Genomic DNA, 26,633 nt, shown 5'->3' on the forward strand with positions numbered 1-26,633 from the left:
GGGGCCGGCAGACACATGAGCAAATAGCTGCTGAATCGAACGAGATAGGCTCTGAGACCTAAAGTTAGAAAGGAGAAGTCTTGTGGGGGAAGGGAGACACTTCAACCAGCGAAGGTCTTTGTTAAGGTCACAACCCTGGGAGATGAATGAGTAATTAAGGTCCTGTCCAGGCTGGAGTGATGGAGGCTGGAGTGGGGGAGCATCAAGGCTGGGTGACTCAGTCAATCAGAACAATGGAGGCAGCCACACTTTGTCATCTGCATTACCTGAGAGCTTCAGCCCGGTGCTAGGGCTTTTGCTCACACCTGGGGGTCTAATTTGACCTTTTAAAGACCCCTTCAATGGGCGTGTCTCCAGGCTTCTTGGGGCGGTGGTGGGGCGGGTGAGGGGCAAGGGGGAGAGAGAGAGAGAGAGAGAGAGAGAGAGAGAGAGAGAGAGAGAGAGAGAGAGAGAGAGAGAGAGAGAGAGAGAGAGATACAAATACAGCAGGGCTTGTGGATAGTTGCCTGGGTCTCTAAGAGGTTAGAGGGCTTGGGGGTTGGAAGGCAGGTGATTTGTCAGGTACTAGGAAATACATCGGTTTTTATCTGCTTTAGCCTTAGCTTTGGTTTGGGAAAGTTAAGTTGTTGCTAGGAGGTGCTGTTTGGGACGAGTCCGGTCTGGAAAGACTGAACTTCCTCGGGACTCACTCAAGGTCATTGTTCCTAGCAACACGAGGACTGTGGGGAGCCGCTGTGAGCGCCGAAATCTTTAAGGTCAAGACTGCCTTTGTGTTTCCTTAGCAGTCAGTTCAGAGCCGGCCACGTGGGAAGCGCGCAAACTAAGTCCTTCCAAATCGAACTAAACTAAAAGACAGGAGACAAAAGCACCGGTTCTTTCCCACTCCACGCCGATTCTACCCACGCTTGCAAGTTATTCTTACTCTGTCGGAGCGGGCGAGCCAAGGCTGAAGGGTGCAAAGCTGTGGTCCCGGAGGAGTGGGGGACCAGTGTAATGACCTAGTAACGTAGGGTGGGAGGGTGGGCGTGTGCACAAGCACGTGCCCGCACGCAGGAGTGGAGAAGGGAGTGGTCTCCAAAAGGGGGAGGGGAGGAGGCAGGGGGGCGGGGAGGAGCAGGCTTTTTAGGACCAGGCAGAGGCGGGGGAGGAGAAAGAAGGCAAGGAGGCGTCTCCCGCGCTCGCCAGGTCCCTGCCACCTGCCCGCTAGCTCGCCGCACTAACGCTGCCCACAGGCCAACATGCTGCCGAGATTGGGCGGCCCCGCGCTGTCGCTGCTCCTGCCGTCGCTTCTGCTGCTGCTGCTGCTGGGCGCGGGTGGCTGCGGTCCCGGAGTGCGCGCTGAGGTGCTGTTCCGCTGTCCTCCCTGCACGCCCGAGCGTCTGGCTGCCTGCGGACCCCCGCCCGACGGGCCCTGCGCCGAGCTGGTGCGAGAACCCGGCTGTGGCTGCTGCTCCGTGTGCGCACGGCTGGAGGGCGAGGCGTGCGGCGTCTACACCCCGCGCTGCGCCCAGATGCTGCGCTGCTACCCCAATCCCGGCTCCGAGCTGCCCCTGAAGGCGCTGGTCAGTGGCGCCGGTACCTGTGAAAAGAGTCGTGTGGGCGCCACCCCACAGCAGGTTGCAGGTAATGCAGACTGCCAGCAGTAGTATAGGGGGTCTCCTGGCTGGCGGCTCTCACGTGGGGAAGGAAAGTCTGACAGGACCCTGGGACTGCTGTAGACGAGAAAGAGCCCAATCCTTGATTGGATCCAGGGAGACTTCTGAGAGCGGGAAGCCGAAGGACAGATCCGGGGAGGGAAGCTGCAGGTTGAGCAAGCGGGATTTGATAGGGTAAACGAGGAGGGCAGAGGAGACGCCGTGTCACCACGGTCTTCTCTGGGTGAAAGTGACCCTCGCTTCTACTCTGGAGGGACTTAGTGGTGAGGAGAGTGTTGGTCAGATTTAGGGGCGGAGGAGTCTAGGATCTAGGGGCGGTCAGATCTAGGAACTTGAAACTTATTTAGGACACAAATTGAGTCAGTGACCACCGGTCGAATGTTTCCCGGTGGGAAAGCTGCTGGGCGGCGGAGGCCACCTGGCGCAGGTGACATTGCAGACCTCGGGTGAGAAGGGATCGCGTGGAGGGACTCTTCCTTCTGGAAGGAAAAAAAAGGGGGGGGGGTAAGGTTGCACGTGGAAAATGGAGGGGTTTCCGTCTGTGTAACTTTAGCCGGATCGCCATCTGTATTCCAGCACCTGGCAGCCAAGCAGTGCGCTTGGACATCAGGCCTCAGGTCTGAATGCTGGAGCAGCTTGGGAGCCGGGAAGCGACCATTCACTCTTAAATCTAGGGAACTCTTCCAGTCCCACGGAATGGGAAAGGTAGAGCTCTTTGTTAAGAAACCCTTCTTTCCAAAAAAGTTAACACAGTCCGCTGCGAGGAGTTCACTTTTCTCTTCTTCATTACAAGCGCCTCCTGGCCCTTCCGTCTGGAGAACCTGTAATTGTTTTATTTCGTCTTGGGCACAGTGGTGAGTTGTGCCCACTATTCGCTAATGTTTAAAAGGAGACTGACCAAGTTTCTCACAGGTATTGGTTTAAAAGGAAGGAAGTACAAACATTCTCGCTGTTTTTCGATTTCTTTGTGCGCCCCACTATTTCTCTTGGACTGCTATCGTCCCGCCCCAATAGAGTTAGAGGTCAGTTGAAGCCTTGGAGTTCTTGGAGGCATTTTTGACCTTGCGCAAGGTGCGGCTTCCTCTGGAGTCCCAGGGTTTCTTTCTTCTCAGCCGGCCTGGGGATTAATCCTTGCCTCTTGCTTCTGAGTAATAATAATAAAAAAAAAAAAAAAAAGAAAGAAAGAAAGAAAGAAAGAAAAAGATGTCCTTTCTCCATGCCCCTCCCCCATCACAAAATCCTTCAGATTTTGACCGTTTTATTAAGTCGTGGTGCACTTTCCTCTTATGATATTGATACAACCCCCCCCCCCCCATTGCTTTCATTCTAGGCCTGAAATCCAATCTTTCTGCTTCCCAAGACTCAGAAATAGGGTGGAGGTCTGTGCAGGCAACAGATGTGGCAGATTCCCTGGGTCACTTTTCCACATAGGCGGCATGGGTAGGGGTGGGGTGGGGGTGTGAAGGGGTTGTCAGGGGAGCTGGGGGACAATGAGGTGAGTTCTTGGGAAGAATGCCACTGAATTCTCTGCCTGGTTATGGGACTCCGTCCCACCGACTCATCCCAGCTGCTGCCTCAGCCTTCTCTCCCAAGGTCCGGATGCCTCCCGTGATTTTGTCTTGTGTTCCTCTCTGGAGCATTAACCAAGGTAGGGGGTTGTGTGGGAGTGGGAACTGGAGACTGAGTAGATAGGAAGCCCTGGTCAGCAGGACTGCAGGGCTGTCAAAGACTCATTTGGGCAGGAGCCTGGTTTTGCCAGGGTGTCTGGAAGAGAGGCAAAGAGGGAGGCTTTCTAGGCCGGTGGGAGAGGCTTTTGAGATGGGGCAGGGACCAGGGACTGGGGAAGAGATAGCACACACACTTGGTCCAGACACATCCTGGAAGTGAAGGCTGCTGCCTCCCTACAGTCTTTTGCCCATCTCCCCCCTGCTCTGAAGGCTGAACGCCCCCTCCTCCCCCCATCGCCGGCATCCCTCTTTGAGCAGGTCGCTTTTGAGAATTTTAAACATACCCTCTTATTTCCACGCAGCACACCCCAGCAGTTCCGGCTTTGCTGTTAGCTCTTTTGTCTTTGTTCCCAGGGACTCAGGGGCTGTGTTGCTGGCTTCCTGGGGATGGCAGGAAGGCAAGGGGTGGGGGTGGGCACATCAGTGGGTAGAAGTGGCTGGTGATGATCCTGCATCCCAAGAGGTGATGGGCTGGGCCCTTTAGGTTCATAGAAACAGAAATCAGTCTGGGAAGGCCTGGAAGAAAAATGCAAAGGGAACTCTGAGAACTGTTGCAAACTCATGCTTTATAAGGTTCTGGGAGGGAATAAGGCAGTAGAGTGGGCAGAAGTACCTAAAAAAAAAACCTTGGTGGGGGTCATTGAATAGGGGGTGCAGGCTAAGCTCTTTTGCAATTCAGGCCAAGCTGGTTCCTCAGCATCTCCCCTTCCCCTGTCTGTGTCCTCTTCCCCCCACACCCCTCCTGGTTTCATACAATGCAGGGGATTATGCTGAGGGGCGGGGTCGCCCAAGTGGCTGTCTGGCCGCTAACACATATGACGGTGCTATAGAAACGTTCAGTTATTTAAAGTCCCAGAACTGACAAGGGCTGGCCTGCTGATAGGTGTTGAGTGGGGAGGCCTGGATCTTCAGTTACTGGGAGAGGGGGGAACCTGATTTACAGTGGTTCACTTTGCCTTCAAGATTAAGGAGGAGAAAGCAATGAGATTTCTGGCTCAGAACACTGCTTTGCATCTTGTCTTGCATAAATTTGCATACAGAGTTCAAAATGGTAAAATAGACTCTGGAATGAGTGGGACTCACTGTCTCTGCTGATTCTTAGCGCCTCCTTCCACCTCCTTGTCCCAGTTCTGGACAGAACTTAAACCAGTCGTCTAAGATGCGGCATTATACCAAGGGCCATGAAAGGGAAGGGTGAGGCCTGCCTGTGCTAAGGGCTACTACTGCTCTGGGACATCTGGGGACCCTTGGTGTTGGTTGGTTTGGGAACTGAGCAGGGTGTGGCTCTGTGTGCCAAGGTGAGGGAGTCAGGACAGTGGAGGGCACCAGGGAGGCCTATACTGTGGCCTGGGCCCAGGGGCTGGGGCTGGAAGCAGCTTCGATGTCAAGTCTTTGTTCCAAGTTTATTCCTCACCTTCTACAAATGTCAGAAATGTTCCCTGCATACTTTCCTTTGTGTGCAATGATGACCCAGTTCCTTAAGAGACGGAAGGAAGCTTGAAGAAAGACAAACCCCATGGGCTGGCAGGGATGGTTTAGTGGGTAGTAAGGGTGTTACTGTGGCAACCTGAATTTGATCCCTGGAACCATGAAGGTGGAAGTAAAGGCCTACTCCATGAATGTCCTCTGACCCTCACACATGTGCTGTGGCATATGGGCCCACCCTTCAGCATACACAATAATAACAAATAATAAAAACTTTTAAAAAAAGAAAAACTTGTCTGGGCAGTGGTGGAACAAGTTTTTAATCCCAGAGTCAGAGAGGGAGGCAGAGGAAAGTGAATCTCTCTGAGTTCAAGGCCAGCCTGGTCTACAGAGTGAGTTCCAGGACAGCCAGAGCTACACAGAGAAACCTTGTCTCCAAAAACCAAATAAACCAAACCAACCAACAAACAAACCAACTTGTGTAATAACACCAAAAATGTTACAGACTTACAAAGCACTTTAACAAATAGGGCCAAGGATGCTTTGACTTTGAACATGTGGGAGAAGGAACCCCCAGGCTGTGTTTTTGAGAAGCTTCTTTATGAAGTGGCTCTGAGCCACTATCCGGCCAAAGGAAGAAGGAGGCTAGGATGGCTCTCACTGTCAGTCTACTTTAGCAGTGTCTGAGAGTATTCAGGCAGAGCATTTCCTGAAGATGTGGATGTGGGGGTAGCAGTGGGGGGGGATGGGTGGGGCCACTCAGTGAAAGTAACCCTATAAAGGTACTCTGGGGCTGATGAGAGGACTCCGCAGATAGAACCACTTGGGGACACAAGCCTGATGACCTCAGTCCCCAGAACCTACAGTGGAAGGACATCTCTAACCAATCCCTTCAAATTGTCCTCTAATGTCTAATCTCTAGAGCTGTGCAGTGGCATGTGCCTACACCCCCAGGAATAATAGTAGTAATAATAATTACAATAATAAATGCCTTAGATTGTCCTGGAAACAGGAATTTGTCCACTCAGAAGCAACTGCCCCCCCCCCAAGACGGTTTCTCTGGGTAGCCCTGCCTGTCCTGGAACTCGATTTGTAGACCAGTCTGGCCTTGAACGCAGAGATGTGCCTACCTCTGCCTTTGGAGTGCTGGGATTAAAGGCACACACTAGCACAGCCCGGCCAGCTGCAGACCTTGAGGCCTCATGATCACATGAGCTTCTGGTTGGTTCTCAGTGTGGGTCTTTACTGCTCTATAAAGTCAGATGACTTGCCATTAGAACTGATAGGAAGGCTCTGAAAGCCCTTATTGCTAATGGAATGGAGAAGAGAGTAAATCCCACCTGGAACATGGGGCTAGGGCTGTTAAAAGGACTGAAGGAACAGCAGAAACCTTTAGCTCCTTGGCTGGGTCTCATGCTGCTGCCATCTATCACCGGCCACGTTTAGTGTTTGCCTTCTCTGTTTCCAGTTCTTTGTTGCCTTTATCTTGTCCTTGAAGTCTCTGTAGCTACCATCCCCTCTGACACACATGGTTGTCTCTTCCTGTGCCTCTTCCACTACTGGCCCAGCTGGGATACTTGGCTACATGGTGAGTAGGTGGGAAGTGTTCACAAAAAGTAGCATGGATAATCTATTGGTCCCAGCTCTCTTCAGCTCCAATCAGAGGGAGGCCTAGAAAGGGACGGGAGACGGGAATGTTGAACAAAACTCGGATTCCGGAATGAAAAGGCTGGTTGACTGTCAGGGAGCAGGCAGAGATGGGACTTCCATGGACAAGGGACGTGGCACTTTGCTCCTAAGGACCTGCTTTTGCTGAAGTGGAGGCACAGGATGGAGTTTCAGATGCTTCACCAGGAAGCCGGAGATCTGGCTGGCAGATGTTCCGGGCCCCTCAGCTTCTCTTTGTTATCTCTGGCTGGCGTTTCCCTGAGGTGGCAGGCAGCCATCCAAAGATGGGTCAGCCTCTCTTGTGTCCTCATCCTATTCTGAAACTTCTATCTCCTTTGGGTCCAGTTTTCCTCCATCCCCCTAGGGGAGGGAGGTGGTTTTTTTTTTGTTTTTTTTTTTTTTTTCCTTTTTCTTCCACTTTCTTTTTTTGAGACAGGATTTCTCTGTGTAGCCCCAGTTGTCCTGGAACTTGCTCGGTAAGCCAAGCTGGCTTCAGGCTCACCTGCCTCTGTCTCCTGAGTGCTGGGATTAAAGGCAGGTGCCATCACCATCCCACTATGGAGGGAGTTTTTTTGTACTTCCATCCTAGGTGCCTCTGTGGGCTCAGTGAGGGACCAAGTATTATAGCTAAGATTTTTGCTGGTTTCCTGTTGCTGAACCCCTCTACCTCTGTGCTCAAGTCAGGATTGAGCTATTAGCAGAGAAATTCCTTGGAGCCTGTGGACCAGAGGTTATTTTGTATGTAGGTGATAGGTCATAGTATACCATTGCTAGCTTTGGTGATGAAGAGGATACTTCAGAAACATAAGGGAACATGTGATAAGTGGTAAGATGAAGAGGACAGAAGCTTCACACAGTTTCTGCAGAGAAAGGACCTCGTAGACAACAGTTTATAGGGGAAGTAGTAGCCTGGTTTTGCTCTCAAACTAACCTGGTCCCAATGCAGACATCATGTCTAAAAGCCTGTATGGTGCCTGGTTTTGACCGCACATGCTTGGAATCTCAGCACTTGGGAGTCAGGCAGGGTCATTCAACAGTTAGAGGATAGTCTAAGTTACATTGTGAGTTCCACAACTCTAAACCAAAGCCGGAGCATGGGCCATTCTCAGAAAACAGGTTTGGTTAAGTAGGGATCATTTTTATCTCTTTTGGGGTGTGTTTATGAGGCTAATTGTGACCATGGGAAGTGTCACATTAGTTGTGTGTCTTTCCCACATTAAGTTGTCATATACATTAGCTAACTTAATCTTGACCAGTGACATCTTTGCTATTTTGTTAGCTGGCCCTTAAAATGAAGGCCAGACTGGACAAGTCAGGTGGGCTGCTCATTTCTTTAGGACCCAATGGCATATTTCAACTGTGAATCCAGATGAATGAGAGTCTCTTTGAATCTCCATTTTCTTGTGTGTATATAAATCAGAAATTGGTGGTGCTCATGACTCTACAGGGTTACACTTGCAGCTAGGCATAGGGAGCCTCTTAGGGAGGCTGAAGCAGGAGGATTGTTATGAGTTTGGGGGTCTCAAAACAAAAGTTTTAACTACTTTTCTAGCTGTTGGGATGAAATTCACAGACAAAAGCAACTGAAGGAGGTCACAGCTTTTTCTTCTGGCTCTGAGTTCAAGGTTATAGTCCATCAAGGGGGAAGGGAGGTTGTGGCAGCATTCAGGAAGCATGGGGTAAATACTTGCCCTCTGCTGGCTTTCTCCTGTTACACAGTTAAGGGTCCTAGACCAGGGAATGGTGCCACCCACAGTGGGCAGGTTTTTCTAGGCTTCTAATTAAGTTGATTGAAATAATACCCCTCAAGAGTGTCTAGAATCCTGTCATCTCTCATTTGGTTCTAGAGCTTACTGAGTTGATAAATGAGATTAGCTATTACACAAAACAACACACACACACAAACACACACATCAACAACAACAACAAAAAGTAGATGATACATGTAATGCTCAGTGCTTGCTGTCTTGTGGTATATCACTTGATTTCTGCCCCCTTACCTATAAAAGGAATAAGTCCATCTGACCTATGTTCTTTGGCCTTTAAGGAATCCCTTCGTGGCAGGGGTAATGAAACTTCACTTTAGTGCAATATAAAACCAGCTGAGAAGAAATGGTTTGCATTTCTTATGGGTGATAGGCTTTTTGAGTGCATTTTGGGGCCCATTTCCAAATTTCTGGGGCTGACCATTCCAGGGCTGTAGTTCACTCTTGACTGTGCCCAGAGTAAAAAAACTAGAGGGACAGAGATGACCCTAGAGCTTAGACTCTTGGGTTCTCGTGCCAGCTTTTCTGCTCATTTAGCTAATGGCAAAGGGTTCAGTCCTGCCTTCACTTGGCAGCTAACCTGGGGACCCAGACTTCCAGCTGTCAGAGCTTGGAAGACTGGAGAACATCTGAGGGGCTCCTGGGGAAAGGATGGTCATGGTAGGATGCCCTTTCTCTATAGGCATTCCTCACAGGCAGCCGGCTGGACACAGGCTTCAGAACAGTAGGGTCAGATACTAAAACAAGTGCTGTATGCACTTAGCATACATACACAGGTGTGTTCAGGGGCACTCACTGGTCAAGCCCAGTGAAGGTCCTTGAGATCTCCCTTTTTGTTCCAAGGAAATAGAAAATTTCAGGTTTGGTGTCTCTGAGCATTTCAACAGGATCCTGGCAAAGACTTTGGATGTTCTCTCTAGGACAATGTTCCCTTACTACATGGCCTCCAGTGCTGACCTCACCGCTGAGACAGGGCCTCTGCCTGTCAGTTTTCAGGGAAGTGTGATGCTCAGGGGCATTCTGGCCTGGACAGGGCTTTTTTGAGTATGGGGGCTTGCTTGCCTAATGTTTGAGGAATCTGGGACCACAGAAAGCCCTCTCTCGAGTGGTAGCCTGTTTGTGCTCAGTGACAACTGTTCTTAGGGATCCAATTGAGGTGGGCCCCCAGGAAACCAGGGGTGGTCAGCCCATACTTAAACTGGAACCCAGGACCCTGGGGAATCTGGGATGGATTAGACTCTGAGGTCCTTCATGGTGGGGGTAGGAAGGCGAAGACCCTCTAGTGATGAGTTGTGAGACCAGTGGTGTGTGTGGGGCTTCAGTTTCTCCAGATACTCCTCCCACAATGAGCCGAATGAGGGTGCTGGTTTTTCCTTTTTCTCTAGTAGAGAATGGACCATCCCTGATCCCCTCCTCCTTCTTGGCTCCTAGCCCCCCTTCCCTTCTGTTCCTTAACAAAGCCAAGGAAGATCTGGGCTGGCTCAGCCTGGGTGTCAGTCAGGACTCAGAGGGAGACCTTGCTCAGAAGGCTGGCTTTCCAGGAGAGTACAGTCCACTACCGTTAGAATTTTTTTTCCCTTTCTTTCTTTTCTTTTTCTTTCTTCTTTCTTTCTTTCTTTCTTTTTTTTTTTGAGGAGGGTGGGGTAGGCATTTGGAAGCCTTGAAGCCCTTCTGGCTGTCTGCCCCACATCCCTTCCTGGCTGTTGGGAAGCAGGGCAGATTGGGGAGAAGGGGACGGGCTGGCACACCTCCAGGTGCTGGGCAGAGAAATTAGCCCATAGACCCTGGTGGAGTTGGCTGGAGCAAAGCCTGGGGAGGTTTCTAATTAGTGGATGGTGTAGGTGTGTTAGCCCATGTTCATTCAAGGAACTAAGCAGAGCCAGGATGTCGAGGAGGGAAGGGGGTTGGGAGCCCTGAAGGCCTTGGCAGGTTGTTGGAACTTGGAAGACTAGAGTCTATTTAGTGTGTTCATCCTGGTGGGTTGAAAAGATGGGGGACTGCCTTCCAGCTGGCGGGGTCCAAGTTAGACTGTGGGGTGGGAGAGAGCTGGTAGCAGTTAGCCAAGGTGCCATTTCGACGGGCAGACGATAAGTCCCGGACAGTTGGAAATGCTTTGCTGCAGGCATTTCCTTCCACACAGCTCAGAGTCAGATGAAGAAATCAAGGCTGCATTCTGGGTCAAGTGCCAAGGCAAACCCATGGCCCTGGATTCTTGCCGCTGTGTTCTCTTCCACTGGAGTTAGTACTTGCACAAAATCAGTGGGGTATATACTGTTTCTTGGGAAAGTTCGTTTTCCTTGGGTGGCAGTAATTAAAGGATAACTTCTCAAAAATGTTCCTTTAGGCAGCTTCCCAGGAAGTTTCTTTGGGGACTATTGTTTTTACTTCTGGATGGAGATGCCCAGTCTCCCCAGGATGCTGAACTTGCTTTCTGAAGTGCCCAAGGCCAGGAAAAGACTGAGGATAGAAGTTCCTGAGATCTTCCCCTCAACTGATAGTGCTGACTGGTTCTGTACCAACAGCCACATAAGTGTGCCAGGCAGAATAAAGGGGTTGAATTAAATGGGTTGAGCTTCCTGGGTGGGAAAGGCTTTATGGTTGGGTGGGGCCCACCTGGCATATTAACCAGTAGTCCTCTTCCCTGGAGGTTGAAATTTCTTGGTTGCCCTTCTTTAAGTGATTCAATGATCAGAAGGCATCCTGAGGAGTCAAGAGCTGTGTAGCTCAGCAACCCTGGTTTGGTTTTGGCCCTGCCTCTGATAAGGTAACTTTGTGTAACTGGCCTTCAAACTCCAGGACTTTTATCGAATGTGAGTGGTGATAAGAATTCATCAACGTCTTGTGATTGTTTGATAATAAACGGAGTTATGTATACAAATGGCTGAACACAGAAACTCAAATAATCAAATCCTGTCATGCATACTCTGTGATCTCTTCCTTTCTTCTCGCCCCATCCCAGCAGAGGTCAGGAGGGAGTCAGCGCCTGTTTAGATGAAGTCTGATTGGTCATCTCAAGAATTCTGTTGAGGTTGATGGGGGGGGGGTGGGGGTAGGGGGTAGGGCTGGCTCAGTGGGTAAATGCACTTGCTATGGAAACTTGAGGATCTGAGTTTGGATCCCCAACAGAAAGCAGCCACAAGTGCTTATAATGGGGGTGAAGGGGTGGGATGGGTGGGGGGGTAGGAGTGGGGGACAGAGAAAGGAGGATCACTGGGGCTTGTTAGCCAGCCATTCTAGTTGAAAGCCACCAAGCTCCAGGTTCAGTGAAGGAACCTGTCTCAGGGCAATAAGGAGACAGAGGAAAATGGCTGCAGCATACTGTGTGGCAAGGCTTTTATCCAGAGTCTGGAGTCTGTGTTTGAGGATTTCCAATGGGCAGTCATGACCATTGAAATCATCCCTAACTATGGTTCTTTTGATAGTTTGATGGCCCACTTAATGTTCCAGAAATGAGGATTCTTTTAAAAATTAATATTATTATTAGTGTATGTGTCTGCCTGTCTGTCTTTCTGCCTGCCTGTCTGTCTGGTGGAGGAGTGGACTTTGTAGAGTTGATTTTTCTCCTTCTGCATTTATATAGGTTCTGGGGATCAAATTCAGGACACCATGCTTGCACAGCAAGGGCCTTTACCCACTGTGCCATCTCATGGGCCCAGTCATGAGAATTCTCGCTTAAGGTTCCATCATTTGTCTCTAGTTAGGATTGTTGCTCCTTAAACAAAGCGGGCATGTCAAGCACGGTGATGGATGTGATGTATGTAGTATTAGATGAGTCACAAATCAGTGAACATTGAGTTGAAGCAAGAGGGAAGCATGGTGACCTATTTAAAGACACTTATTTATATTCAGGACACTGGCGTGCTGGTTTGAGAGTGTGGTTGGCAAGCCTGGACATCCTTGCAGGTTTTACAGTTCTTTTTGCTTTCCCTGGGTTCAGTGTGTCAGTGTGGAATATCTGGGAACAGGGTGTTATGGAGACTGAGAGGAGGCCATCAGAGGGGAAGGGCGGTTGGAAAGGCCAGGAGCTATTGTTTTCTTGGAGTTGGACTATGGGGTCACACCATCAGAATCAAGTGGTTTGGAAGCAGGTCCTAGAAGAAACACGTGTCCCTCCCATCTCACACTTTTCATTTATTCCCTAACCACCCTTGCTGCTGTGGGAGGCTTAGATGGTGTGGTGTCAAGGAAACAATGAGTTAGGAAGGTACTCCAGGGAAGGACATGGGGGCCGCTCAGCGTAATTAGCTCTGCTAATGTCTAAGTGACAGTTGAGTACACACTGTGACCAGCTAGCAGCCTATTGTCATACCACCTATTGTAACTGGAGTTTCTTGTCCCTCCAGGCCCCACTGCTTTAGCTCCAAATGAACACACAGAAATGCTATATTAATTATTCAATTGTTGGCCGATGGCTAGGGCTTCTTACTGGCTAGCTCTCTTGATTATTTAGCCCATTTCCATTAATCTATTTCCACGTGGTCTTATCTTACTGGAGAAGGGTCCAGACCTGTTACTCCTCTGGCTACATGGCATCTCCTCATGGTCTCTCTCTGCCTATGTTTCCCAGAATTCTCCTGTCTCCTAGCCCCACCCATCTTCCTGCCTCCATTGGCCAAATAGTATTTTATTCATCAACCGAAAAATAGTTTAAAAGTTAAATATTGTCCAAGTATAACAAAGTCAGAAAAGGTGTATATGTATCTAATGCATTTGTGAGCAGGGGACCTAGCCTTTGATCAACACTCTAGGAAGATCCTTTACAGGACAGGATCCACAGAAGAGTCAAGTTTGGTAGGAATTGCTCTTCTGGTCTAGAGGAAGAAAGCATGTGATCTTCCAGAAAAGCAAACTTGTTTTTTGTCTGTGGTGACATCTAACTTTTACATATTGATTTATTTATTGAGACTATATCATTTCTCCCTTTCCTCTCATCTCTGAAAATCCTTCTACATGCCCACCTACGCTTGCTGCTCTCATTCACATTCGTGACCTCTTTAAAAAAAAAAAAAAAAATATATATATATATATATATACATATATATATATATTTGCATAATTCTATACATATACGTGCATCACACATATGTACATTTCTAAATATATAAATACAACCTGCTCATTCTATATAATGTTACTTAGATGTGTTTTGTAGGGCTGACCATTTGGTATTGAAAAGCTGGTTGGTGCTCTCTTTTCTGGGGAAAGTTATTTCCCCCCCTCAGCATTCCTTAGTTACCCTTGATTCGTTCTCTAGGTTTGAAGCCTTATGAACTTTTACCATCCCATGCTAGGCCAGATGTGAGAATTTCATTTAAACTATAAATGTATATTTATGTCCCTACTTCTGTGTATTATAGGTATTTTTAGGTAGTTAATCATATGATCCCTATGACTTTTTCACACATCCTTACTGTTATTGTACCCTCCTTCATCTGCATTTGTCTCCCTCCTCCTCCCTAATTAAAGCCTTCATGCTTTTCCATTCCCTCCTTCAGATCACTTGTCCCCTGCCAGTCCCCTCTCTATCACTCACCTTCCACAATAGTCCCTTTTTATGAACTATACTTTTTAAGTCTCTGAAGAAGCCAGGACCAAGCTAGTGTCTTTGAGGCTGTCATCCTTCAGAGGAGTAGTTGAGGTCATGAACCACTGATTTTTGCATGTTTTCATTACATGAATTGTTTTCGTGTGTGTGTGTGTGTGTGTGTGTGTGTGTGTGTGTGTGTGTCAGGCGCCCATGTCAGGCAAAGGACAGCTTGTGTGAGTTCTTGTGTGAGTTACTTTTCTGTTGCTGTGATAAAACACCACCCAAAGGTATAAGAGTTGTCATGGCAGCGAAGAGGCAGGCCCAGCAGCTGAGCTCAAGCTGAGAATCACATTTTTAACTGCAAGAATGAGGCAAAGCAATCAGTGATGGGAGTCTTTTTACTCTCAAAGTCCACCTCCAGTGACATTTCCTCTATCAAGGACAAACCTCCTATACAACAGTGCCACCAATGAGAGACCAAACATTCAAAAGCCAGAGACCCTGGGGGACATACCATTCAAGCCTCCACAGTCCAGTCCTCTTCTATCACATGGGTCCTGGGAATTGGATTCAGGTTGTCAGGCCTGGTGGCAGGCCCTTCATCCACTGAGACGCTTATTTCTCCCACCTCCCCAATTTTGTCAATGGTCGAGACCTAAATTACTAGGACAGAAGTGGAATTGAATTATTAGAATGCTTTGTCCAGTAATGTCTTTTATCAACTCAAAACCAAGTGGCTTTGTACCCTTGGTAGCCATGCTGTCCAATCTCTTTACTCCTTCAAAGGTCCCTCCTAAGTTATTCCAGAGGAGATGTATGATTTTCCACTTTTTTTCCCTTGCTATTTGTAGTTTCCCCTGTAAATATTAGGTTTTTGAATCTATTGGTGTTCACAGAAGTGAAAGCTTGTCTATGGCTGTTGTGTGATACTCCGTTATGTCACCTCCATTTTGTGCCTTTCATTTACCAATTGTCACACCTTCTGGTCAGGGTGTTAATAGTTTACAACCATAGATAGTTGAACATTTTTTCATGCACAAAGTTTGTGAGCAATTAGAGTTTGGGGGTCAGGTATTTCTTTCTGTCCTTGTAGCTTTTGGTCAAGTGTATGCTAAGGCACACACACTCCTCGCTGGGGTCTCTGGACATGGTGTCACTTTGCCAGCCAGGTTCCCGGATGACGTGAGTGAGCCCGAGGACAAATGTTCAGGACTTATGGGAAGAAGTGAAAACTGATAACTCTGTTTGCTGTCTTGATAGCGGTTTCTCTGGCTCTTCAAGGACAACTTGGCTTGGGGAGCCCCAGAGGCCCTGGGCTGAATTTGAGTATGTTTTTGTTTTCCCAAACTGTCTGCCTCAGCTCTGACCCTCCCCAGGTCTTTGCAATTCCAGGAATGAACCTGGTGTTTGTGTAGCAGCCCCTTTGAGTGTGCACAGGCAGGGGGGTGAGGCTGTGCTCACTCAGGGGGAGCCTGCGATGAGACAGCAGTATGAGGGCATGCTCTAGAATTCTCTATGGTGGCTGGCCAAGGAGGGCAGCCCCTCTGCATGTGTGTAAGCATCCATTTGTGTTTCTCCACAAACCCTGGAGCCAATAGGGACAAAGCTTGAGTATTTACCCAAGGCTGTCTTGCTCCCATAGAAGAGGTCTTCTTTCTCCTCACCAAGTACTTCAAGAGCGTCCTGCAGAAGAATCACGGAAAGACGGAACCCTGGAAGTGCCAGCATTTGAGGGTTCTTGTTTAAAATGCAGGTTCCTTGCTTTTAGCCCAGGCTTGCTGCTTCTGAATGTCCAGGGCTTGAGTCCAGGACTATTTTTTAGAGGTTTTAGATGATCTGTCTTGTTGCATTTGAAAACTTTGACCTAGCTTAACTCCCTGACTTACAGATAAACAACACACTGATGCCAAATCCTGCTCAGCACCCAGCCTGGCATCACTCATCAAAGGTAGCAAATTCAGGGTCAGAACCATGGTCCTTTGACTTTGAAGCCAGCACTGCTTATCCAACCATGCTAGAACTAAGTCTGGCTTTGGAGCTCAAAGACTGGTGTCGCAAGAATCGGGAGACAGGGGATTCCTTAGCCAAGTGGTCAATCCTGCCCTCTTTGGGTTTTCAAGATAGGGCTTCTCTGTGCAGTTTTTGATTCTGCCCTGTAACTCTCACTCTGTAGACCAGGCTGGCCTTGAACTCACAGAGATCCGCCCACCTCTTCCTCCCGAGTTCTGGGACTAAAGGCATGTACCACCAATGCCCAGCATCCTGCCCTCTTTTTGTGCTCTGCTGCATTGCTGTCCCATGCAAGGAGGATGGCATGGATTTCCTCAGCTTTTCACTTGACTGTGTTTTTCTGAATTCTTCAATTCTCAGCCGGAAAATAGGCAATAGCTATAGGATGGCCCCTGAGGCTTATGGATCTAAACACTGACCAAGCCATTTCCTTCTACAAGCCAGATTCTGAGAGGGGAGCTGTCTGTTGTGGTTTTCTGGACAAGGAGACATTCTTCTACAGTGTGGCAGTGGTGGTGGTGCCCAGGAGATGCCCGGCTTCATACTTGACCCATTTCCATTCTGGGAGCACAGGGAGGCAAACAGGAGAGTTAGGACAGAAACTGGATGTCAGCAGAGGGTAGATGGACATACCAACCCAGAGAGGTCATTCATCAGCTAAACTAGACTGCTCTGGGGGCTAACTATACTGTTAAGATTCAGATACCCCATACATCATTTGGAATTCAGGAATACTTGAGTATTGTTCAGAATTCAGGTACCTCTGCACCGTTTTATATCCATGCATCCCTGGGCACCATTCTGTATCTAGGCATCCCTGTGCACTGCTCAGAATTCAGACATCACGCACTGTTCTGGATTCTAGAGCCAGAGGCCACTGATACCTGCTGTCCTGGACCTATTGAAAAAAATGATGGGGGAAAATACAATGTCACTTCAAAAGACTAACGTCTCCAGGTTAAATGTTAACTAAACAAATAAATGGGATCTCCTTTCTTCTGGCCCCCTTGCTTCCTGTAGCATGTGCTAGGGAACAGTTGCCTTGAAGTGAGTGAGGTGGTAGTGATCAGCCGTCCAAAGGGAGTGGCTTCCAATTTTCATTAACAATCTGCTTCCTATGTGTATTGGACATTTACCCATGCTCGCTGGGTACTTCTGAACCCCCTCCCCCATCTTCCTCCCTCTGCTCCCTTCCCTCTTTGCATAAGTCCTGTAAATTAAGTGAATTTAGGCAAGTCCAATCTTGCCCAAAGATTTCTGTTTAGCAGCAGAAAGCTTTGTTATTTAGCCACATATAGGATTTAAATAACAAGTCTAGAGAGTATGCAGTTAGTGGCTGCAAAACTGGGCTCCATATCCAGAGCCACAAAAGAAGAACAAAACAAAATCCTTTAAACTTCCATCCCATACAAGGGTCTCCTTATGAAAAAAATCAAAAACAAAGAACCCTAAATGTGTGTGTGTGTGTGTGTATGTGTGTGTGTGTATGTGTGTGTGTGTATGTGTGTGTGTGTATGTGTGTAAACAAAACAAATACATAAGCACCTCTTTCTTCTGTATCCCTTACCTCCTACAGTGTGTGCTTATCCACAGAACTACAAAAAGTGAAAACTGAAAAAACCCCTTCCCCCATCAAACCGAGGGGACTAAAGAGCTAAGTCCATTGGTTAAGAACATTTGTTGATCTCACAGAGGACCCAGGCTTGATTCCAAGCACCCACGTTATGGCTTACAACAGTCTGTAACTCCAGTTCCAGGGGCATCTGCAGATATTGTATTCACATGGTGTATTGATGTACATGCAGGCAAAAAGTCCATTATACATAGGATGAACTATGTAACAAATTCTTAAAAATCAAAATGGAAAAATGTCATAGCATAAAATATTGGGAGCTGTCTTCTAATTAAATTTTCCCATGTGTTTGATTTGACCATTCTGTTATTAGACATAAGCTATGTTCCCCCCTACAGGGAGGATGGTCTTATATTTATGCATTCAAGAAACAGATCATCCATCCATGTTGCATAAAGCTTAATTTTTCCCTTAATGTAAGTTTGAATGAAGAGTAATAAAGTGGTTATCATGGTTGGATCGTAACCATTATTCCCATTGCCCTCACTTAAGAGTTGCAAGATCAGAAAAGTTAAAGGGTTTGGCAAGAGTTTGGCAAGAACAATAAAAGAATGATGCCTCGGGGGTCTGGAACTCTATTAACTGGTTCTTGAGGTGCTTTGTCCATTTGAGTTTGATAATGAATTGTCTGTCATCATGGATATTAGTAGAGAGGTTGTCTGAGGAGGAAGAAGAGGAAGAGGGCCAGTGTATATCCAGGTTAAGATTGACAGCTAAGGGGCCATGTGAGTTCTGTGTCTAGCCAGGGCAGAATGAGGAAAGCATCCAAAACTCAATTCTTGGGCTCTGGTGTTCAGAAGCAGTTCCTGAGTTGGATCTGGAAGGCTACCATCTGTTGCAGACTGGCAGTCTCCACCTTAGTAGTGCCTGAGCTCTCAGAGTTTGAGATCATCATGAGATAGAAGGTTGAGAAATAGTTTAGAATAAATATAAGGCAAGAAAAGGGAAGGCTAGTTGGTCTACCAGGAGGACGGTGATGGCTTGGAGGTAAGGGCTCATTTTGTTACTATACCTAGACAAGGACCAGGGCTGAGTACTCACAACAAGGACTTTGGAGGAATTGCTTTTAGCTTCTTGGGGTTTGTTTTGCTAATAACACTTTAGAATTTCCCATGGATCATGAACCATGGACTTCCAAGTTTAGCAGTGGGACCCAGAACCTGGCACTGGGAGAAAGCAGTATCTATGGAACATGGAGATTTTGACTCATTGAGAAAGTTCCTTGATGCTACAGTCAATGCCTTAGAGAGAGAAGGGCGTACCTAGATTAAGTCTTTAAACCATTATATGGATGCATGGAGTGGGCATGTAGCTCTTTTCTGATGTCAGCCTCCAGCTGGACTCCCTGGCCAGCTTAGTAAGGGTGGGGTCAAAGGACACATGGGGCCCCATGCCTGGTGTGATGCTCCTGATGATGGCAGAGTGTGTTTGCTTCTGTAGATCCAGATGGACCTGGGCCTCAGGTTTGCCAGTTCTAAAATACAGTAAGCCATCTGTTCCCTTTCATCTTAGCTGCTTGTTTCATGTCTACATGTCTAATGTGGGATGTTCTGGTAATATACCAAGGTCAGAGAAAAGGGAGTTCCCCATGCTCTTCAGACCCTCTTGGTTTATTCCATTGCCTACTTCTCTTCTTTTTGGAAAAGCTTTATTTACTTTTTGTATATTAATATAATTATGAAATTTCATGCTTCCATGTTGATCCTTTTCTTCAGTTGCTGTGTTAGGGAGAACAGCCAATGCTTACCAATTGGTGGGGGGACATTTCAAGGTCCCTTCAGGGGCCTTGCAAGTCCCTACTGATTACCTCAAAGGCTGAAGCCTTTTCCACCTAGATCTTGGGGGCGATTAAGAAATGTTTCCTTTAGTGACCTCTGTACATAGCCTGCTCAGCTGTACATATAAGTGGTTGCTCAATAAATGTTATTCTGTGACTCTAACTCTCTTAGGCAGAAAAGAATGCAACTTGGTATTTGTGTTCTGAGACAGCATTCCATCTCTAGCTGAAATTCCCTATTTGGAATGTTTTCCTGTGTGTCACTTCTGTAGCCTATAAGAAAATGTAGGGGTGAGGGAGATGCTTGTTCAGGGGAGGTGGGAACCAATATGGAGAAATAGCATCTATGAGCTCACCCAGATGCTCCCATCATGCTTCATTCCATACACAACATGAACAGCTCTTGGGAATCATTCTAGCTTTTTTTTTTTTTTTTTTTTTTTTTTTTTTTTTTTTTACAGACAATCAATGAGGCACAGAGAGTTTAAGTAATTTGTTCAGGCTTCAAAACTGAGTGGAAAAGGTGGACTGTAGACACAGTCAATCAGACTTTGGTCTTGAACCCTTAAACACCTTGGCTAACAGGGCACGAGGCCTTTCTCAGCCTATCATTCTTTTGCTTTCTACTTTGCCTGCATTTTGTTCCTCTTCCCTGGGCTCCTGCTTCATGATGTATTTCTTGGGTTCGGCAGTCTATTCCAGAATAAGAAATAGATATCCTGCTACCTTTCCAAGGAGCCTGTGTCAGCAAGCCATGCCTGTGGATTTCCCCATCTTATTGGCATGTTTGCTGGTAGAGGTGAGATCAATGAAAGAAGAATATGAAACCTACCCTTGAATCCAGATGGGGAGGCTGCGGAACCTCTCATCACAGGAAGCCAATTAGTTTCCTAGGAGAGAGATACCCAGCTGACCCTGATCTTCTGGGGCCTAGATCCAGGAAGGATCACACTAGGATGTTGCATGAATCTTAGGCCTTTTCGCCTTTGTGGGCCCGTCCATAAAAAAAAGCATTTTAAAATGATAACATCTGGCCTTATAAATGCAAGTGTGTCCGTATTATATGTTAAAAGACTTTTTGACTTAAGTTAAATTTTCTTTCTTCTGACCTTAATATGAACAGAAACATTTTCTAGGCTTCTACATCCACTGTTCACTGTGTCTAGTGGACAGTTTGCCCTGCCTGTAGACTCCAGACCTGAGTACCCAGCATCTGAGAGTGCCCATCTCTTTGCAAATGTGTCTCCAGAGTTGACAGAGGGTGTTCTGGGTATTCATTGTTAGACTGACCTTGAGGACCCAGCCAAGGGATTCTTCTTCTACTACTGTCTGTGGTGCCCAGGAGAGTTTGGAGATCACAGATCTCTGTGACCTGTTCCATGGAGCTGTGGACTAGTTTGGCTGTGGGTAGAAGCAGGGTAGAGGGGAGTTAACTATTGCAGGAGAGCTAGATCTACCCTGAAGTGGGCTGGGGAAACCCTGGCCCTTGGGGTAGGGATTGACCAGAACAGTGCATGATGTTTCCAAGGTTCTTTTTAAAGAGCTGGTGGAGCCAAAGTTTGGCTCATTTTAGATTTCCTTAAGCTTTTCCTCAGGTCTCCAGCCATCTTCTTCTGTATCCACCTAAGAATGCAAGGGTTGTGCTTATTTGGGTTCCCAGTACATGAAGGGACTCGTGGGCTGTGGCTAGACTGACAGTGCATCTCGCTGGTTGCAGACCTGACCCCACAATTCCCATTCTGCCACTCTTCCCTGGAAAGACATGAGTCAGCCAGGCTGAGACTGAAGTCTGGGGACTGCTCCTAGAGTCCCCTGCATGCAGGAGGTTGGAAGACAGTCAGAAGAGATTGAATTGTTGTTCTATAGCAGACAGCTTGGTTAGGGTTCATGCCTTGTAGGAAGCTAAATCTGCAAAGTCAAAGCTATCATACGTAGCTCTTACACTGGGGCCTTTCAGTGTGATGGGGTGCAACACACAGGTAGGTGTCCAAACAACTAAAAGTCAGTGGGATTAATACTATATATAGCAGCCTAGGAGCAAAAGACTTGGGAACTTTTCATCAGGAGGGATGAGCAAATGGTGATGGGAGTGCTGGAACCTGGTTCTTGCTGGCAGGTAGCTGTCTGCCTTGTACTGCCTTGCCAACCATACCATGGGACAGAGAGCTTATAGTAATTTTTAAAACCTCAGTTGGTCTGATCTGTTCAGACCATAAATGAAGGAGAACTTAAACTTGGTTGTTGTGGATGGGTCTGGTAGATTCTGATGGACCCAGGGATGACCTGTTTCTATTCTGTGTTGAGAGTTTTGTGGCATCTTCATCCTTCTGTGCTCCTGTGTCCCAGGTTTGGAGGATGAGGACAGAACTGAGTATAACTCAGTTCTCTGGAGTCACAAAGCTTGAGTTCAACTCCTGGGTCCATCACTCACCAGGGCCGTGATCTTGGTCAAGCACCTGGCCTCTGTGAGCTCCAGCTTGTGTGTGAAGGATAGCGGATGCCAGTGGCGCCTCCATCCATTTATCACTGCACTCAGATGCCCACAGGAGCAGCTTCAGAGGAGGAACACATTAGTTTGTGTGACAGTTTCAGAGGACTTCATCCACCATCAAGAAGGAGGCAGTGCGAGCCAGTGGTGGGGACGGCTTGCCACATCACAGTCTAAACCAGAAAACGGACTAGAACTGAACGCAAAGGGCACCATAACCACCCAAGGTCCACCCCTAGCAAGTCCTGTCTACCAGCCAGGCTCCACAACCTCCCTCAACAGTGCTACTACCAGGGGATGGAGAGTTCAAACACTTGAGTCTCTGGGTGGGGGAGCATTTTATATCTGACCCATCGTATCACCTAAAGAGTTGCCATGAGGCTGAAATGGGCAATCCAGCTAAGTTGTGGAGCATGGGCCCTGGACATAGTTGTCACTCTTTAGCTGTCAGTCTTCTCCCTTATTGTTACAGCCCCCCTCCTTTAGGTTGGGGTTCAGCAAGCCCCATCTCTCTGGGAAGCTGAATCTTAAGCATCCCCTCCCTTCTCTGCAGACAATGGTGACGACCACTCTGAGGGAGGCCTCGTGGAGAATCATGTGGATGGGACCATGAACATGCTGGGAGGTGGGAGCAGTGCTGGCCGGAAGCCCCTCAAGTCAGGCATGAAGGAGCTGGCTGTGTTCCGGGAGAAGGTCACCGAACAGCACCGGCAGATGGGCAAAGGCGGAAAACACCACCTCAGCCTGGAGGAGCCCAAGAAGCTTCGGCCACCTCCTGCCAGGGTGAGTGGAGGAATGGGGTCTGTCTGGTGGGAGGAAGAGGGTGTGGAAAGGGAGCCCTACACTTGGGAAGGATATCACACCGTGTCTCACATGCTCTGCCACAAATGATCGAACAAACAAATAACTAACAGTATCATTGACATATTTGATGACCCGTGAGCCACATGGCACTTCTGGCTCTAAAATGGATTGGACAGAGCTTGGGCTGTTGGTTAGGGTATTGGCTTCAGGGACAGCATTTGAATTGGGTTGGGGTATAAATCGTTTGGGAACAATGTCTGAATTGGATTGGGCCGTGACTTGAGATATACATTCTAGCTTTTCAAAGAGAGCCCACTTTGACTTACTCATGAAAGCTGTTGTCAGAGTTCCAAGAGTGCAGTGTAAATCCACAGCCGTGTGACTTTCTAGAGGGGTAGGATGGCACCGTGGATGGGGTTGGTTGCTACAGATGCTACCCCATTAGCCATTTAGTGTTTTGTGGGCTCTGTCTTCTCACCCCGGGTGTCCATTTGCCTTTAGACCCCTTGCCAGCAGGAACTGGACCAAGTCCTGGAACGTATCTCCACCATGCGCCTTCCAGATGATCGGGGTCCTCTGGAGCACCTCTATTCCTTGCATATCCCTAACTGTGACAAGCATGGCCTGTATAACCTTAAGCAGGTGAGTGTGGGTTAGGGAGGGCCTTCTTCAGCCCCGAGCCCTGCTGTGCTTAGTCTGCATTGCACCTACCTATAATCTTGCAAGCTGAGAGTTGAACTAGAGGCAGGCTTCTGTAACCAAAAGGATGATGCATCAGCTCTAGGAGCCTTCCCTCCTTGGCCTCAGGCAGGTGAGGGCCGACTCCACTCCCTCATCTGTCTTCTCTCTGCTCTTGGTCTCTGTTGGGAGGGAGTGCCATGGAAGAGTGAGGGAAGAGGTTTAAACCCTGGGACTTCAGCTTCCCCCCCCCCCCCCAGGGCTGACCCCTGGACCCTCCTCCAGAGCTTGTCACTTAATAGATGGGTGGGAATCTTAGTTTGCATTTCCAAGAAGCTACCATGTGTTGCTAATGGTCCATCCATGAACTGTATTCTTGAAATCACCAATTTAGCCAATGGCTAAGTAGCCTCTCTGGTGCTTAGGTATCTCAAGAGATGGAAAATTGGAGATTGATTACTGAAAACATAGTAGTTGTTACATTAACAAGAGTTGAGGAAGTTTAAGTAAACTTCCAGGAGCCTTTGCCCTCCTGCTTCCCCGTATGTCCCAAGTCCTTTTAGGTGGCCCACCCCTCACTTTCCCCTGATAGTGGAAGGAGAACCCATGCATTTCCTTGAAGGGGGAGGAGAAAGGGCGGGACAGGGAATGTGTTTGTCAGGAGTTGGTGTGGTGGTGGGGAGTGGGGACTGGACCGTCATCCTGTTCTTAGCAGATCACTTTAGACCTGAGTGCATGTGGGATTGTCTGGGTAGCTTTAAAAAATTTAGATGCCAGGGTTTAATATGAGAGGTTTGGGTTTTTTTGGGTGTGGGGTATTTCACAGAACTCTTCTGCTCATCCTAATGGCCAGTCAGGCTTCACTTAAGGAGTCGATGTGTGGAGCCAGGGCCTGCCTCCTCAACTCTTTCATCATGAAGGCATCTAGTCCCTGCCATATGATGCCAGCTGTTTGTATGGCTTCCTGTCCAAGTGCAAGCTAATTGCTTCAGTTGGAACTTGGAAGAAATAAGGAACACTTCTAATGAGCAACAGATGTTCTGCTGTGCCCCACGAGCCACAAAACCCATTTAGAACAGTGATAAATGAGCTTAGATGATAAGATCAGGGACCCTGGATGGGAACACCCCAAACTTAGATCTTAGCACTCACCCTAGGAGCCATGACAGGTCACTTAACCCATCTTTGCATCAGCCTCACAGCTGTAAAGTAGGGACCTAATGGTACCTAATACACATAGTGGTGGTAAGGATTTTGTGATTGGATGTCACTAGACTAAAGATGTGACTGGATGTCAGTGGGTGTGCTGTCTGCTCACATAGTGCCTGACACATACTCCATCGTGATGTGAGGGTCTTCATCTTATACCATGGCTACCCTCTATTCTGGGTCTCCCACTGGAGCTGAGTCATTTCTTGTTCTTAGTGTCTCCAACAACCCCAGTGATGGGCATGGTCCCTGGGTCTGCAGTATCAGCGTCTTTTTGCATCTTGTTGGCCATGAAGCATTTTAGGGCCACCTGTACAGGAATCTGCATTTTGACCAAGCTTTCCAATGTTCACTTTCATCAGGGAAAGATCCCTGTGCGCCTGGGAACTGGTCAGCCCTGGACTGAGTGAAGGGTAAGGGAAGGTGGCTTTGGGGGGAAATCTCCATATTTTCCTCTTCTTACCTCTCAGTGCAAGATGTCTCTGAATGGACAACGTGGGGAATGCTGGTGTGTGAACCCCAATACCGGGAAGCTGATCCAGGGAGCTCCCACCATTCGGGGAGACCCAGAGTGCCATCTCTTCTACAATGAGCAGCAGGAGGCTGGTGGGTCTCATGCCCAGAGGGTGCAGTAAAGCATAGCCAGTCTGTGCCTGGCTTTCCCGTCCCAAACACCGGCTTGGGTGACACGTGTGGAGGGTTTCCCAGTTTTGACACATGTATTTATATTTGGAAAGAGACCAACACTGAGCTCAGAAGCCCCTGCCCCCTCCCCAGCTGCAGATAACCTCCATTCCTGCTTCTATTAGGGAGGGACAGGGTGGCATTGGGGGTGCCCTGGACAGGCTTGGGAATGGGGAAAGAAATTTTTATTTTTGAACCCCTGTGTCTCTTTTACTTAAGATTAAAGGAAGGAAAAATAAAGCGTGTGTCTTGCTTGTGTCTTTGGGGCATCTCTGGGAAGGAGCCTGGGAGGCCCACTGAGCCTCCTGCCCAACTTGCCCCTAACACAGGGAAGTCATTGTTTCTCACCATACACAGGGACAGGAAAATGCTTTTGTATCCAGATCCAGGTCTGTGGTGGGTGCCAGGATTGTGCTGTTTCACACCAGGGAAGGTTTCCAACCTCTTGGACCTCTCTAGCTGACACTTTAGAGGAGGGTGTGTGGTGATAGAGAACATAGGCCTGTCTTCCTCTTTTCAACACCCAGAAGGCCTAGCCTGGACACACAGCATACAAACACCCAAAGAAAGCACCCCACCCCCCTGCAAAACAAGACAAAACTAAACTAAACAAAAAACAAGAAAACCCTTCAGATGACATTGTGGTGGGAGATGGGGCATGGGAAACACTGGAATTGGGATTCTCTTACTCCTGAAGTCATTTTCAGCCCAGGACAAGGAATTTCACTTGGGCCCCAAGGAAGAAAACGCTGATGACCCTGCTTTGCTGGCCTTGTTCAGAAGTCAGGTCTGAGTTTTTAGAAGCTGCTCCTGGAGGGGACGGAATAACTGGCTCCAGATCAGCAGGTCTAGCACAATGAGATCTATATGGATAAGGATCCAGGCTGAGTGGTGGTGGTGGTGGTGGCAGCAGTGGTGACTGGCACACACTTCAGGCCCATCTGAGTTAGAAGCCAGCCTGGTCTACAGAGTGAGTTCCAGGACACCCAGGGAAACCTGTCTCAAAAAAGAAAAGAACCGAGAGACTGGAAATGAGTCACAGAGGACAGAGTGGGGGAAGCTATTTTTTAAGCAATGTTCTGTGTCAGGACTCTCACACTTTCTGTTTGCACCTGAAGCCCCAGTCAAGTCCAGGGACTCTCCTAACCCTTTGGCAGTGGGCCATGGCCATCTTCCTCCCCAGTGCAAGGCCAAGCCCCACTTCTAGTCTGCATCTGATCCCTCTGGCCATGGAGGGGCCTCTTTGATTGCTTCACCCAGTCTTCCTCCCAACTGACTTACCTAACACATCTGCAGATGTCAGGGACTCCGGGGACCTTCCACAGTGCCAGAAAACTGGATTTCTAGAACAGGCCAGGAGAAAGCTACTTCAGGGTGGAGTAGGGACTGTCCTGCTGCCCTCAGAATAAACTTAATCCTCATGAGGTCACATACAAAAACCTTGGTTACTGGTTTTCATTTTCTTGATGTTCCTCTTGTTAATCAACCTTGGGTACACCCTGAGCCTAGTGGGCATGCTTTAAGCTTCAAGGAACAAGGCCGTATCTTGAAGAGACTTCTGTAAAGTACTGTACCAGGTAAG

General features: G+C 48.1%; 1 protein-coding gene across 1 annotated transcript; it reads left to right on the top strand.

The window, feature by feature from the left end:
- The first annotated feature begins 1,136 nt into the window (after positions 1-1,136).
- On the top strand, positions 1,137-25,291 carry Igfbp2 (insulin like growth factor binding protein 2). The gene is made up of 4 exons (XM_051190440.1): positions 1,137-1,623; positions 22,230-22,459; positions 22,982-23,122; positions 24,838-25,291. The coding sequence occupies exons 1-4, from the start codon at positions 1,239-1,241 to the stop codon at positions 25,000-25,002; spliced, it is 921 nt and encodes a 306-aa protein (XP_051046397.1). The 5' UTR covers positions 1,137-1,238; the 3' UTR covers positions 25,003-25,291.
- Positions 25,292-26,633: the final 1,342 nt, after the last annotated feature.

The sequence above is a fragment of the Phodopus roborovskii genome, unplaced genomic scaffold (genome assembly GCF_943737965.1).
Source record: "Phodopus roborovskii unplaced genomic scaffold, PHOROB, whole genome shotgun sequence".
Classification (NCBI taxonomy): domain Eukaryota; kingdom Metazoa; phylum Chordata; class Mammalia; order Rodentia; family Cricetidae; genus Phodopus; species Phodopus roborovskii.

What these genes read in the sequence shown, in the direction of transcription:
- Igfbp2 (XM_051190440.1), top strand. Translation starts at nt 1,239, where the DNA reads ATGCTGCCGAGATTGGGCGGCCCCGCGCTGTCGCTGCTCCTGCCGTCG. An exon ending in CACCCCACAGCAGGTTGCAG is followed by an intron (nt 1,624 to 22,229) that starts GTAATGCAGACT and finishes CCTTCTCTGCAG; the next exon opens with ACAATGGTGACGACCACTCT. An exon ending in TTCGGCCACCTCCTGCCAGG is followed by an intron (nt 22,460 to 22,981) that starts GTGAGTGGAGGA and finishes ATTTGCCTTTAG; the next exon opens with ACCCCTTGCCAGCAGGAACT.